At 35.6% G+C, this 16,443-nt stretch overlaps 1 protein-coding gene across 1 annotated transcript in view; it reads left to right on the top strand.

Annotated features, from left to right (window-relative positions):
• Positions 1 to 16,443, top strand: part of SNTG2 (syntrophin gamma 2) — a 208,690-nt gene that overhangs the window by 125,496 nt on the left and 66,751 nt on the right. The window contains exons 9-10 of the mRNA XM_033512933.1: positions 2,837 to 2,928; positions 15,028 to 15,155. Coding sequence (XP_033368824.1) covers positions 2,837 to 2,928; positions 15,028 to 15,155 — 220 coding nt within the window. The remainder of the gene's footprint in view (positions 1 to 2,836; positions 2,929 to 15,027; positions 15,156 to 16,443) is intronic.

The raw sequence follows: 16,443 nt of genomic DNA on the forward strand, positions 1-16,443 counted from the left end.
AAAGTATTTATAAACAACTCTTACCTGTACCACTGCAAATGAGTTCTTGTGTTAGGTTTAATGTCAGCTAACTTGCTAATTTCTTGAGTTGCTGCTGGCTCTCCAAAACCATGTGTGATCCTTAAAAAGTTTATTTCCCTCACCTCAGAGTTCTGCCTGGCTTTTTTGTGCTATCCACAAGGGTATTTCAGTCTCCTCTGTCAACTGCAGACTCATGTCCTTGCCATCTCTACGTCTCTCTGACCCCTTCTTATTTCACAGGGTATGTTGTGGTTTTCCTTTCCCTCTGAGCACACACACCTATTGCTCAGGTAAAGATCAGGCAGAGATCTTTTCCTCTCCCACAAGATCTTTGCTAACCCCATCTTCCCAAAAGAGCAAGAATGCCAAAGCTGAGAATAAGTAAATTAAGAGATGATGCCTGTCATAGGGTAGGTTTGTATTTCTCTTAGGCCAATTGTCTATGGTTTGGATGGGATCACACATTGAGACAGTAACAATTGCTGGAAACTTCACAACATCAAAAATGCCTTTTTTCGTGGCATCAGTACCCAACAGAATGCTGTAGCTCTGCTGGTCAGAGCATGGTGCTAATAACACCAGGGTTGTGGGTTTGCTCCCTGTACAGGCCATTCACTTGAGAGTTGGACTCAGAGATCCTTGTGGATCCCTTCTAACTTGGAATATTCTGTGATTTCCGTGATTATGGCCATGGAGTGGTAAGTTATCTGTAGCAGATGTTTTGTTTAACAAAAGCATTTTGATAGTCTTTCTTGCAGTAAGGCTCCAGAGTTTGCACTGGTACCTTACACTTGATTTGGAATTTCATCTACTTAAGCAAGGGCTGCAGTAGCAGATAGTAGGATCATACTGTGTTTTGTCCTAAGAATAGAGAGGAACAGCCCTGATTGCTCTAGGGCTGCCATGTGGGAAGGCAGAGTTCCTTGGAGAGATGAGAGCACTGCACTTTCAATGAAAGCAGCTGAGCATTTGCAGTGGGAACTTCTAAAATGATGAATGAGGCCGTGGCAGAGTAGTCTATGACTAAGTGAGGCAGAGACAGCAGGGAAGAAACTAAAATACTTGTGAACTTGTTCGCAGTCAAGTGATGGAGGTGGCATGGCCTGAGACAGGCTGTGTAGCTAGGAACACAGAAAATGGAAGAAAGCTGCTGAAAAGTAAATCTGCTGGGACACTGTAGAGGAGGGAAATTTCTTTCTTAACCTTTTATTCCTAACTTTCCCATGAGATGGATGTAAATTTTCTCTACTTAAAAATAATCAATTATTCTAATGTAGTATTCTTTCTTAGGGTAAAACTTGGATTTAAAGATTTGTAAATACCTGAACTCACGTCTTTTGGTATGCTCAAATTGCTGAATAGGTGGGATATGTCCACTTTCAGAATCTGATTGATTCATGAACCTGTGATAGTTACATACTGCTGGAGACAGATTTCCCAGTGGGCAGACTCTTCAGTGGAGAATTTAATGCCAAGTTTTTGATTTTTGGGGTTTTTGAATTTTATTAATTAAAAAAATTAGAAATTTTCCTGTTCCATTAAGTCACTGTAGTTGCCTATGGCTATAAACATAAACTCTTGTGGCTGCTGTACTTATATAGTAGCTACAAAACATTGTAGTTACTAGAGCTGGTGGTGGTTTAGATACATAGCAGCAAAACATAATGACTCCTGCTGACATGACCTAGTACCATACATCAAAGGACTCCAAACAAAAACATGGTGAAACTCCAGAATTCAGGCTACAGTTCTGAGACCTCAGCATTGAATGGAGAAAATGGATTTTCTGGAATTAAGTTCTGTTTTGCTAGATCTTCCAGATATATGGAAAAGATACATACAAAAATACATAACTAAGAATGGCTTTTCACTTCTGTGATGTTAGACTTGACAAACTTATTAATGTGAGATGATTTACATGCAATTTCAGGTGAATTCTTCAGATGGATAAATGAGTTTTCAGTGATGATGAGTATAGTGCTGTGCAATTGATTTTATGTGAATTACTGATAAGACCAAGTGCTTTCTGACAGTAATTGTATATTATTAGTGCTATTTGTTAACATCTTACATTTAAGCAGAAATTATAAAATGATGTGACTTTGTGCTGTTTCCATTATTATATTTTACAAAAGTATTAAGCTTTCCTGGATTCACTTTTAACTACTAAAGTAGGATCATAATACATAACTGCTAAAAGGAGAGGTTTTAAAGACTGTAACTGTGTAGTCTTAGCTTATTGACATAGTATCAACAGTTCAGGGTGATTCTTTGCTTTCAATTTCTGAATTTGACAAGGAACATATTTTTTAAAAATAATTGGCATTTTAAGGAAAAGATGCATCCAGTAATAAAGTATATGTATGTGTCCAGTTACTTGCCTGAGAGTTTCCTATTCTCTTTGTTTTTAAATTCAGTCCATGGTTATACTCTAAGGTGAGACTTCCAAGAATTGATAGAAAATTTTTCTTTAAATTAATAAATGCATTTTGTGTAACTGAACTTGTTACTTGGTTTTGAATATATCATTCTCAGTGAAAAAAGGCTTAATCCTGCAAACAGTTAAACATACAAATAGATCTCATGAGCACAGCCCCTCTCAGATGGCATCTAGATATCTTTTTTCTCTCTAGATATTAAGTATAGCATATGGATATTTAATTTTCTGTCTTTCTAAAATATGAATAATATTTCTGTCTTGGTTTGGTGAATTATATTAAAAATTCTTCCTGTGTTCTACAGCTGAGTAGATATTGTCTGATATATGCATTTTTTTTTTCACATCAACCGTTATTTTTCCTGATCTGATTTCCAGGTTCCCCTGGACCATCCAGTGATCACAGCAGTGGAACTTCATCACCTCTCTTTGACAGTGGCTTACATTTAAACGGAAACTCAACTAACACGGTAAGCAAGTGAATAATAAAAGCATGGTGGGTATAAGCTCTGTAAGTTCTTTTCCCATTTTGTGCTTCAAAATGCTAGAGTAAGACCACCCTAGTTTTGTTCTTGTTGTTTGCTTTGATTGATTTTTAAGTGCTTATACTGTAAAATTCTGTACTTACAAAGTCCTGAACACGTGGCCCTGCACAGCTAGGTTTTTACTCTGAGACAGCTGAGAAGCTTGGAAGAGTGAACAGATTAAGATTTAATCATTATTGGACACGAATTCATGTGAACTTCTGTCATACTTTGTTGAATTGTAGCACTATACTGTTGAATTTAATCCAGCTGGAGATGCTGAAATGGAGGTAGAATTAAGAACATAATGTAAAGTTTAATTCTTGAAGCAAACTTTTTAAATAGGAAAGATAGGGACAAAAAGGGAAAGAAATAAAAGAGGGAAGAAAAAAGTCTCTTTCTTTAGCCCAGAGGATATTCAATTCTTTTTTGTCTGCACTGTGATTAAATTAATTGTAGCATTGTGGAGAAAGAAAAAAAGTTCCCTTCTCCAAGAAAAATGGTAGTCACCAAAGATGATAGCATGTCTTAGTAAGCAACAGTGCTATCCTTTTAGTAATGAAGATTGAAGATGTAAATACTAGTTGTACAAGTTGTTGATCTTCGTGCTCAAAACCTGTTTCACACCTAAAAATCTCAGCTCTAGTCTTTCCATTGGATTATATAGAAACAATACCCACTGGATGGACAGAAGGCTTCTCCTCTATTTTTCCTTTTCTTCTAAGACAGTGATATCATTGTCTGATACTGACTGTACTTCTCTCAAGCTTTACACTTCCTTGAGCACTCTCTCTATACTACTCCTTAAAGTTTATTTTCATGTCCTAAAAATATATTCATATATGATAATATAAAGACATTATGTACAGTAAATAAATAAATAAATAGAAATATGCTTTTCTGTCCTGTATCTTACACCTTTATCTTAGTGTTTGGTGTCCAAGTTGGTCATAGATACAAAAGGTTTCATGTTCATTTGTTTGCAGTTATCCAGATGTTTATTACCTTTAACTGCCTTGTACTGTTGTCTTACTAAAGAATCCAAACCTCAGAGTTCAGCGTTCTGCAATGTTTGTCTGCCAAGCTCTCTGCAGGCAAAGAAAGTCCTTCCTGCAAGGAGCCTGCACTACAAGAAAAGGGCTATGGCCAGTGATTGCATTAGCACATTTTAGTAAATTATTGCCTACTAAATTCTAAAATGAGTGTATTAATTTTTAATAATCATTATGACTACTGTAGGAATTGCACACTTTGAACTTCTCATATTAAAAAAATATAAATATGTGGCTGGGGTTTTGTAGGAGACTTGTAACAGAGTCATTTAGAGTTAATTGCCAAGATAGCACACAAAAGACTGGCTATAAGCTTCAAATATAAGTGGAAAAACAGAAATTAAAAAGGAGTAATAGGTACTAGGTTGATTTTATACAACACTTATTTTTTCTGAAGCCTGACAAACTCATGTGGAGAGCTATGTATACAACAGACACTATAACCTAGAAGTGGAATAAACAGGAAAATCTGCATCGTATCTCATAGAAGTCTTGATCTCCCTTCACAGAAAACGAAATCTTATTGTGAAATTCAAAAGCAAGGCTCTAAGTATTTTGAGCAGGAATGACTGGCTTTTGAGATGATGCTCTGTATGGTCAGACTTTTCTCACACTAAGCTATGAGTGTAGCTGAGCTTCATATCTTGAAAAGTTGTTGTGAATGTGTTTCAGCTACCATCTAGTGAGAGCTTCTATTTTATTCAATTAAATATTTTCAGTTTTATGGTAAAGTAAAAACCAAACTGGCATTTCCTGTAATGGTGTTGCCTAATAAGGTTAATGATATTTGAATCCTGTTCCTACTTTGCCCTCTTAGGGGAGATCTGACTCACTTTGAACACTGCATCTTGCAAGTTTGTGTTGCCATTTTATGTACTTTGCTAACCACACTCAGGTCCATGCTATAATAGACAATGCACCTGTATTTTAAAGTGGAAATTCTACTCCAAAAAGCACACCATGTAAAGGAAAGTACAGGAATGAGAGCTAAGAATTACTGTTACACCAGTAACAGTACAAGCTGTCATTTTGGATGTCTTCTGAAAAACAGTACCAAGGCACTACAGCTGGCTTGTATAATAGAGGTGATAGTTTAGCCATCTTAGCAGTAAGCTCTAGCTGTCTAATATGGTTGAACCATTTCCAGTTCTGGTGTTATCTTGCCTCTATTAGATCTATCTCTGTCACCTGTGCTGTGAAGCATCTGTTGTATGTGATGTGATACCATCTTCAGGATTTATATATATCTTTTATAATATCAACGCAGTTTGCAGTACAGAACTTTAACAGGGTTCTCTGAAACCCAGAGAAATGAGCTGAAGTGCTCTCTTCACACCTAATTATTTTGTTCTTGGGCACTGTGACAAATGCTACAGGCTTTGACAGTGGCAGTTACATTCATCTGTACCTTGTAAGTGGTTTATTGAACACAATGTAAACTTGCAGAGGGGAACATGAAACATACAAAGGAGATGGTCTCAAGGCTAATGAGGTTGTTTACTTGGAGAGTTCTAACTCTAAAACAATGAAAAAAGTGCTGTAAAGACAGCATGTCCAAATATCCTAGAGATTCATGCCAGCTCCCTGGAGAAATTGGTGGTGGGAAAAAAATACTGCAAATAAAACAAATTTCTGTTTTAAGACACCACGGGATAATATGACAGTTACAATGCAAAGGCATAATATACTTGGTTTTCATTTATTTGAGATTCCAGCTTCCTGGAATTGTCTAAAAATTATATTCTAACAAGTGAAGTGAGACTAAAGTAAATTGCTGTTTTCTATATGTCCATGTAATTTAAGAACTCTTAGTTTAATTTTGATATTGTATGTTAAGTATAGTTGGTTAGATGAAGCTAAACCGGCATTAAATTTTTCTAAATCGCTTTAAAATATTTTTTCTTTGATGCCATTATTTCATATGCTAAATTAAACAGTTTTGCTTTAAAAAGACATTTCCTACTTCATCATGAAGTTTTTTAAAAAGAAAAAAGTACAAATGCTCAGCTCTTGATGGGACCAGTAGAATGCTTCATCTTTAATGTCTATGGTAGTCCTAGTTCCAGAGTGAGAAAATGGTAACGACTCAATCCTGAGCACTAAACAGCAGAAAGGGAAGAGGATTCAAGACAGGGAGGTGGACACCCTTTTTCTGAGAGTAAATATATTCTGATGGATACTTTAGGGGAATGTATGACCAGAATATTGAATTGCAATTGAATGGATGCCCTACATATGAAAGCTTCAATACTATTGCTTTTTTGAATATTCCTGTAATATCTTCCATTTTAGTATAAAATTACACTACTGACTATTATTAAAATTTATTTTATTATTTAGTTTTTGTCATCCTGTAGCTTGCTTTAAGAAGAGAACCTTCAAGATTTCAGTTCAGTACCTTTTCTATTAGAATGATTTCACAAGTGATACCAGTTGCCTCTGCCAACTCTTGATCTGAAAATCCATGATTTTCTCATGGAATATGAAAGCAAGGTAACTTTGAATTGGCATCCAGTTCACAGTGTATTATTTGGAAATGTAAATTCATAAAATGATTAATGTAATAAATACAAAAGATATCTCAGAGGTACACAGTGGTTACTGTCATGAAAGTAATCGTCACCATGTCTTTCATTTTTTGCTGAAGAGAAAGGTAAAACAGATGAACACAGCCAGCTGCAGTTAAATAATTTGGACTGCTGCTGTGCTGAAGACCTTTATGGAATGAGGTAAACACACTGCAAGTAAGTTTTTGTCAATTAATAAAATATGAAGTGACTATCTCTTTTCCACCTCAGTGAAAAATAATCCAGATTTTGTGTTTCTGATTATACCTCTCAGAAATCGTAGCAATAGAAGCTGGAAGAAAACTTTTAAATAACACCTACTTCATGACAACAGAATTGTAAGGAAAATATTTTGGATTGAAATGTTTGTGTAGATATAGCTGTACAGAAGTGTTGTGTTTTTCTAATTGTGGTTAGAGTTGATTGGGAATTTTGCTATGACATTAATGAAGCGAATAAAAGGTATCTTTAAAGGTCTTATCCTTTACTTTTATTAATGTCCATGGTCACTGCTAATCTTTTCAGCAGAGTTATTTCTTCTAGTATTTAACATTTGATTGATCAGGTTGGCCATTTTTTCTGCACAGAAATTTTCCAGTTTGTTAGGTATCTTGTTTCATTTCTTAATTATACATATTTTCCCCATACATTCACATTTGCGTGTGAATACATTGTTTATTACAGTTCTCATGAATTTTCTCATTTTGAGTTTGCAGCAGCAAAAATGCTTCTAAATTTGATGTTAGCATAGATGAACCCTTGCAGTTCAGGTACATGTGTATGTGGCATATAGAGAAAACTGATAGTAAAATGGAGGTAGCAAGTTCTCCCACTAAGTTGCATCCAGTGTTTTTCCGCAAGCTCTGGCAACAAATTGACGCTGATCTCAGGAAGAGAAGCAGGAGTCAAGGCTCGTATTTTTCCTGAGGGGTGTGCAGACTGTGTGAAGTTCAGAGAGTTTCCTTAACCTTGAGCTATTTTTTTGAGCAAGGACAGCGTGCCCCATTTGGGGATATAAAAGGCTGGCAAAAGCCATGTCTAACAGCTGAAGTTTGGGTACACTTGCATTTATAGAGTAAAACTGTAACAATCTCAACATTGTATCTTTTCCTTATATACATTTAATGTTGTATTTTGATTTCTGGTTTTTGAGGAGTCATAATTACTTTCTACTTTTTGTTCTGAGATTTAATATAAACTACTCTGTCCCCTACCCCCAAGGGAGGAATATATCTAGAAAGGTGTTACAGGCAAGGTTGTTCAGGTTACTCAGAAAGCAATTACATACTAGCTCAAGGGAAACAAGCTAAAGAAAAAGGGGCAAGATTCTGACAAATAGTCCATATGTATTCTCTAAAAATATCTTATTCAGGCTTGTACCCCACTGGTTCATTAAAAAAATAATAATGTATTTGCACCTAGCAGCACAGATGTAATGAAATATTCATTTCCATTGTAAATCACCTCTAGAGAAATTTATATAATTGAAAGGGTTTTAATTTTTTCCTCACTGGCAGAATAGTAATCCAGTTGATTTAAATGCATAGCTATTGCAGTGAATAAGGCAGTGTAAGTCCCTAGCATGTACTGCTATACAGGCTCTATGTAAACATCATGTTTAGCTGCTCAGAGTCTATAAACTCATATATTAATTAAAAAGAATTAAATGTCTTACAGAGAAATCATATTTCAAAAGCATGTATCTGATGCAGCATTAGAATTAAAAGTGTTTCTTTTCTGTGGTAGGAAAGGAAGTTTTTCACATGCTTTTTCATGTTCCTCCCATTTAATTAAACACCTGTCAATTAAAATATTGTAGATAGAGCTGTGTAATTAAAAGGTGCTGCTTTCCGTGAATTTTGAAGACATCATATTACAAGTCCAAATTGTTACTTCACCTGAAAGAGCATGTTTCCTCTATAGAAGCCTTTATCTATTAAATGATTCGGTGATGTATACTTTACCAGATAATTACTGTATTCTTAAAACTGTCACAGAATTGTGCACCTGCATCTAAGAATTCCATTAAAAATAAATAAATACAGAACCTCTCCTGAATTCATGCTGCATCAAAGGAATGTACAGGTATTTTGATATTGTAATTAAATCCCTCTGAATTCTGAGACAAGTTGAAAGCTCTGAGTCCTATTTACAGTAGATATCACCATAATTTGTTTTGTTGGCTGGGCATCACAAGAGTTTCACTCATGTCTCTACTCCTGGCTAAACATTTGGTATTTGTGTTGTTCAATGGTTAAAGTAAGCTAATGTGAGACTCTTTTACTGCTTAATGGAGCAGTCATGTTTTCTCCTCCAGTCAACATAAAGCCCCTGATTTCTGTCTGTCCCTGTAATAGACATTAGTAAGTGCTCAGCCATCCATAGGTCAGATTGGTTTATTGATATTCTGAAAATCAATCTACCTATATATGTATATATACATACCTATATATGTATATATACATACATTTCAGTCACAGACCAGACTAAAAACCATAGAGAGAACACATCCAGTTCACTCTGAGATGAATGTTGCTGGGTGTTGTTGCAAGAAATTACATAGCTAAATCTCTTTTTTCAGAATAAGTGTAAGACAAACTTGTCTATTTGAAATGCTTATTATATTGAAGGCTTTTTTTTTTTTAGTATGCTGTAACATTTTTAGTCATGAAGCTTTGACAAAAAACATTCCAGTTGGCATCAAAAAGATGCACGAAAGCTAGTATTTCATTGTCATGAAATCCACTGAAACTTAACGGTCAGTGTTTTCAGTTTCAGCTTAAGACAATGAAGCTATACCAAGCTATTTTAGCATTTCAGAGTTTAAGGCATGTCTGGAAAACACTCTTAGTCATATGATTTCATTTTAGGTAACCCTGTGAGAGGCAGGGATTTGGACTCAGTGATCCTTATGGATCCTTTTCAACTTGAGATACTCCATGACTTAATATTTCTATAATTTAAGCCACAGAGTTGTTTTTACAAGGAAAATATATCAAAACATAAATATCAAATATATTAATGTTGCTAACATTTTCATATAGATACTTTGCAGAGAGATATTTTATATTCTTTCCAGAAGTTCTCAGCAATGCTCACTAAAATGGAAACTACCAAAATTACTTTGAGAAATAAATAACAGCATCATCATTATCATCTCTCTTTGAACCAGTGTCAACAAGGACAGTAATCAAGATTAGTCATACCTCTTACATGTGCTTTGTAAAAATATGGAAAATATGGAAAAAGATCAAGGCTTTATGAGAATGATGCACTTTGGAATATTAAATCATCTAAAGAAGAAAGTGGATAAATTCCAAATTATCAGTAAAAGGTTCTATTTTTTCCTAATGGCTATCACACTTGATTCTTATTTCATATAATGGTACAATCACAGACACATTTAGGTTAGAAGGACCTCCAAGATCAATAAATGCAACCTGAGCTTAATCAAAAATGGCCAAGTCCAGCACCAAACCATGTCTCTAGGTGTCCTGTTTATTTATCTTTTAAATATCTCCAAGGACAGTCACTCAACCATTTAAGCCTGTTCCAATGCTTGACAACCCTTTCTGTGAAAGTTTTCCCTAATATCCAACCTAAACTTCTCCTGGTGAAACTGAGGCCATTTCCTCCTGTTCTATCACTTGTTATTTGCGAGAAGAGACCAACACCTACTTGGCTACAACCTCCTTTCAGGTAGTTGTAGAGAGCGAAAAGGACCCCCTAGAACTGCCTTTTCTCCAGCCATTGGCCTTCTTAGCCACCTCAGCACATCCTGGCTCATGTTAGCTGTCAAACAGCACACCCTGGTCTTTTTCCACCTTTCCAATGACTCTACCTTCAGCGTGTGGCACTGCAGGTTATCATTGTGACCCACATGGAGGACCTGGCATATGGCCCTGTTGAACCTCATACAGTGGATAAAGTCTGTCCAGATCCCTCTGCAGATCCTTCTACCCTACCAGCAGATCATCACTCACCCTGCTTGGTGTCCTCTGCAAACTGTCTGAAGGTGCCGTTGATCCCTTCCTCCAGATCACCAATAAAGGTGTTAAATGGTACTGGCCCAAATAGTGGGCCCTGGGGATCGCAACTTGTGACTGGCTCCCAGCTGCATGTAACTCCATTCAGCAGCACTCTCTGGGCCCAGCCACCAACCAGATTTTACCCAGTGATAAGTACAGCCATGAGCTGCCAGCTTTTCCAAGAGAATGCTGCGGGACGCAGTAACAAAAGCCTTACTGAAGTCCAGGTAGATAACATGAACAGCCTTTCCCTCATCCACAAGGTCTTGCAGTAGAAGATCAGGCTCGTCAAGCAGGATCTGCCTTTCCAAAAGCCATGCTGGCTGTACCTGGTCAGCTAGTTGTCCTGCATGTGCTACATGACGGCATTTAGGATGGTTGCTGGTCAAAGCCCCATCCAGCCTGGCCTTGGATACTTCCAAAGATGGGACATCATTTGCCTTTCAGCAAAGCAGACACTGTAATATTTAAAGAGATTAAAGATACATTTAAAACCAAGCTTAATCATGCTGAGTAATGTGACCATGAGTATTTCTGATTCCAAGTGAATTAACCCAGCTTCAGCCTTCTTGAAGCCCATGTTTAATAAAAAAGCTGTATCAGCCTAAAATAACTGTGGCTGCTTTCAAGGTGGGGCCCTAGCAGCAACTGGAACTTAAATTGCTAGAGAGGGTTCAGAAAGACTTTCTTCTGATGATATGATATTTTTCTTGCAGAGATTGAAAATTAAAGACAGTTTAAAAGAAAGTAAGGTAAAACAGCTGAGTTTCCCAAATTCTGCAAATTATATGTCACAAAAAGATGAAAAACTGACAGTTGCAGCCAGCTGGTATCTTTTCCCTTCCTATGTTCTTAGTGGAAACTTCATTATAGAGACATGTCTGATTACATCTCCCCATTAGTGAAGGACTTTCTGGACTTACTCTACTTCTTGGAAGACTTTCTGGTTGCACCACAATGAGTTGTTATATAGTTGTTTAAGAAGGCACTAAAGCACTTGCCTACGGTGTCATTCATAGGTCAGTGATTGCTAATAGGATACAGAGTCAGACCCTCCTCCAGGTCAACAGTACACAGCTATCCCAGGTAGGTAGTGTTTATCTGACATTAAAACTTGATTCTTGTTCTGTCAAAAATGAGTTTTTTGTGTTCAATCCATTTCTTAATGGGCAGCTGTTACAAGAAAATTGGCATAAATTGGCAAAATTGTTGGAGACCTCAGCAGAAAACTGAAGGTATAAAATGATCGAGCTGTGATTACAGAGATGATCTCTATTTTAGTGCTTTGGAGGAGTGATGTGAAGGGTTTTCAAGATCAGCAGCAGCTATATAGTGGAGAAATGTCTTGAAGGTCAGCCAACTCACTACACTGAGTCAACGAACCGTCCAGCCCAAAAGCTTGTTCTCAGCACATGCCCTCAAGAGAATGCAAGAGCAGAAGAAATACGTACAGTTATTTCTAGGGAATATTTCCTACACCTCTGGTGACTTCTGACATAGGTGCTTCCTGAGCCAGTTTCTTATATAGACTAACACATTCATTTCTGTTTTTATCCTACTGTCTTTTAATTAATCCCCTGCTACTTATGTGAAAATGACAAGTAAACCACTGTTTCTTAACCTCTTTCTATGTTATTTACTTTTTTACGTACCTCAGTCATACAATTCCCTCAGCAGTTTCTTTTCCAGACCAATGAATCTTTGTTAACCTAATTGCTCAAAAACCATTCTGTTCAACATCTAAATTTCAAGATCTAAATTTTGAGTAGTGATCACCTGTTCATATTGCATTACAGTGTGGAGAAAGATAATATTGTTTTTCTTCATGTGCATTGCTATACATATATTTACTATATTTTTAGCAGTAGTTTTAGCTCTCATTCAGTATAATGAGCTCCTTCAACAGCTCTTTCTCTTACTTTTTTTACTTGTTTCCTCCTTAGTTTCTTATTTTTATCCATGTGTTTTGAAGAAGAATCTCAGATCAATATGTTACTAGATTATAGGTTAAATAGAGCAAAATGAGCTTCTGGTCCTATGATAGTATTTTGTTTCTATGCAATGGTCTTATGGACATATGTATACCCTGTTTTGTCCTTAAGAAGATGAAGAGGGAAAATTCCAACTTTATGCTCTACCATAAACTGGTTAGTAGAATATGGCTTCATAAGAAATACATATTTGAAACTTAGATTAGTTTGACCCCTTCATATCCATTTGCTGTTCTTGGCCATTAATGTTCAGATCACGCAGCAGGGTTTCTGCAGATATTAGTAGTTTGGAACTGTGGGGAAAAAAAAAATTTACTCCTTCTATTGTGTTTTTCAAATATCACATCTTTAAAATTGTCTGGGGAAGACCCATTTGCTTTAGGAGTTTACAGCAGTTTTCACAGTTTAGCTTTTGACGTGAATATTTCTACACTGCAGTTTCATAGCTTTGGGGTTAATAGATTTTTGACCAAGTGATGTTGGCCATTTTTCCCCCTTCAAGTTATTAGTCTAATGAATTGCTGTGATGTACGTTCTCTAAAATTCTAACTTCTGCTTACATTGAGATACTTTTTGTTTTCACTGATACCCTATTGTAGCATTTGATTGAAGTTTGAAGTCCCAATTTGATAAGGGACTCAAATGAATTAAATTGCCTGCTTGACCTACTTTTTTTTTTTTTTTCCTGCTAAATGCTCTTAAATTACCTAGAATCTTACAAAATGTTGTTCAATAACCTGATAAAAGAAGTACAACTAATAGTTCATAAGAAAAAGATAGATTCTTATATTTAAATTGTCTAGATGTTTTTTGCATCTTGAGAGTTTAGATGGTGGGAGCAATAGATTAGGTTGCTGCAGAAATTTTTATGTTCCTTTATTTTTTCATTCTTGGATTAAATTCAGTGATCATAATCAAGTATTTATATCTGACTGCAATAAGCTACCTTCTGCTTTATTCCTAGGAATTGGTTTTCAGACAGACAGTGTTAGATTATGTTGGCATAATGTCACTCCAGGACACTTTCCAACTTCAAATTGCATGGCGTTCTGCCAATTATTTCAGTTTGTGTAGAATTCTGTAATAAGTATCATATTCTTTATTGTGATACTAATAAATTTATTCTAGATTTTAAAGAAACCTTAGCCTTTTGTGTCTACTTTTATAAAACAAAATTAGTCTGTGGACTTGATTATGAAATACTCATCCTGCAAAAAACACCAGGAGATCTCAGTCAAATGAAAGCTGTATGGTTCTAGGGATAGGAAGCACTCTAAATGAAATTTTTTGTCCCCAAAAAGATTGCTGTGTAAAACATTCCTTAGTGTTACCAACTCCAGCAATTTCATTATAAATTTTTCATTTACTAGGAAATGTACTTCAACCATTAAGCCTCAGTCCTCTTGTTAGACTGTGAACTCACTATTTTGATTTATTTAAAGAAGTAAATAGAAAGATCAGCTCTTGTTGACTGTAAGAAAGAGCTTTAGGGGGAAAAAAGTAATCCTAAATCCTTATGACTAAAAAAAAGAAATAGACAATTCCCAGAATGCATTTTATTTTGAGTAAGTTTTATGGTTTTTGAACACCTGGGCAGAACAGAACTGAATTTGGGTCATTCTGTGGTTACTTTGCTTTCATAAATACTACTCAGCGCTTATTTACAGCTCGTATAAAAATAAGCAACTTTCAGCTCTGTTCTCTACTGCAAAGTTCACACAGTTTGGGATAAAAAATTTTGTTTCAGAAACAGCATAAACACCTAACTTTGGCCTAAATATGTATGTCTGTGAATCTTTCTCAGCCTCCTTTGTGTAAATCTTACTGCTATCTTTATAAGAGAGTGAAATGCTCAACTCTTGTCTTTCCAGTAGAGGCATTTGAAGAAAGACTTCAAAGATAAAATTTCAAAAGTCATCCATCTGTAGTATGATAACACAGAAATCAGAATTTTAATTCTGTTAAGTGATAGCTAAAAGTCACAATGCACAAATAAATTTCCTAGTGTAGTATTTAACAAGGATATTATTTATGTCCTTTTCTCTGATGATGGAAGCATGCAAAAGAGTTGTACAGAAAAAATTAATTTAAACTAAAAATATATATTATGTTGCATTTAGAAAGAAATCGTGGCATCTATGACTGAAAACTCTTTCTTTTCTAGTATCAATTATTAACAAAAATTTAAATATGTTTAATGTTAAAGTAGTACTGAAATTGCAGCAAGAGCAAAATATCCAGATGGTTAGCATATGTGTTGTCATTTATCTACTCCATCCTGAGTTTCTTGAATACTTTTATTGTGATGATTATTCACTTCTGAGACAGAGCCAGAGATGCATATTCATAGGTTTCTCACTATATTGTCTTACAAGCTCTCCTACTGTTTCTCATTTATTCTGCACAGGCTCCATCATCACCTTCTTCACCCATAGCTAATGAACCAAAATACGAGAAGCGCTGGCTAGACACCTTATCAGTTCCTCTGTCGATGGCTCGAATCTCGAGGTACAAAACTGGAACAGATAAATTAAGGTTTGTAATCTAAAAGGGGAGGCATTGGGTTAGTTAGCTGTACATAGTGTTTTGCTGTGGATTGTTGGCTTTATAAGAATTGAGTGGAGATATGCAATTCTTCTTATTAAAAACTATGCAGTTCATCCTCTCCTAAGATTAATGGTACGCATGGTGATTACCGGAGATAAGGTAAAGCACCTACAAATATGTTTCTATAATCTGTTGTATCTTGGGAATTCAGTTAGCATCAGCATCTAGTACAAAAGTTAATCCTGGTGTTATGTGAATTAATTTTGAAGCTACTACATTTCCTTCTGTATCTCTAATAGGATAATTCTATATTCCCCATGTCTAATATTGACAATTAACTCTCGTTTTCATTAAAAATGATAACACAGTGCATAATCATCATGTCTGTGCTATCATATCATACAGATATGCTTGTGTCACTGTCACATAGAAACTCATATTGACAAGATTTTGGCAAAGTATGTTTGTTTTATCATCAAAAATATATTGTATTTTTGATCATAGAATTTTTTTGCATCTCAGAGACACAACTAATGGTTTATAAAGTAACTGTGCTATTTTACTGGGCTTCATGAAATATGAAAGCAAAAGTGGAGTTTAATAAAGCTTCAATATACTTGAGAAAGTTTAACACATTGCAGCATACATAAGCTTTTTCTGCAAGTCATTATGTGGTACAACAGCCTCAAATCTACCGGTAGTTTTAGTCCAAGCAGTCCACAGTTCTCCATAGTTATCAGAACAGGGGTTCATTCACTGTCATTGTTTTTCATGGTCTTTATGGGTTGCTCTATATTTACATATTAATGAGATAATTGGAATCTCTGTTGAAGAATCAATATACAGGTCACCTGCTATGAGAAGGTACCAGAAATTCATCTGAATACCTTTCTTGATGTATGCTTGATTTTTCCTAAAAATGACCTGAAAAGCATTTTTTTCCTATTAGGACAGATATGCTGCTTTAACTTACAGCAATTCATATTCTAAGGCAGTTGGCAGCTCCTCTTCCAGACTTTGTGTTAAAGCATCACAGGTGAATATTAAATTCTCCAGAAAAGTTTTAGCTTCTTCCACAGACTTTGTTTGAACACTTAATACTCTTTTACTTAGTGTCTCATCTCTTCCTCCACCACTTTCTTCCTACTTCAGCTGACAAGTTCATGATGTCTAGCCTTGTCCAATCTATCACAGACCTACAACCATTCAGGGCTTAGACGTTCTCTGAATTAAGTAAATAAATCTCAGGGTTCACATTTAGGCTTCAATTTATCAT

This window comes from Parus major, chromosome 3 (genome assembly GCF_001522545.3).
Source record: "Parus major isolate Abel chromosome 3, Parus_major1.1, whole genome shotgun sequence".
NCBI lineage: Eukaryota > Metazoa > Chordata > Aves > Passeriformes > Paridae > Parus > Parus major.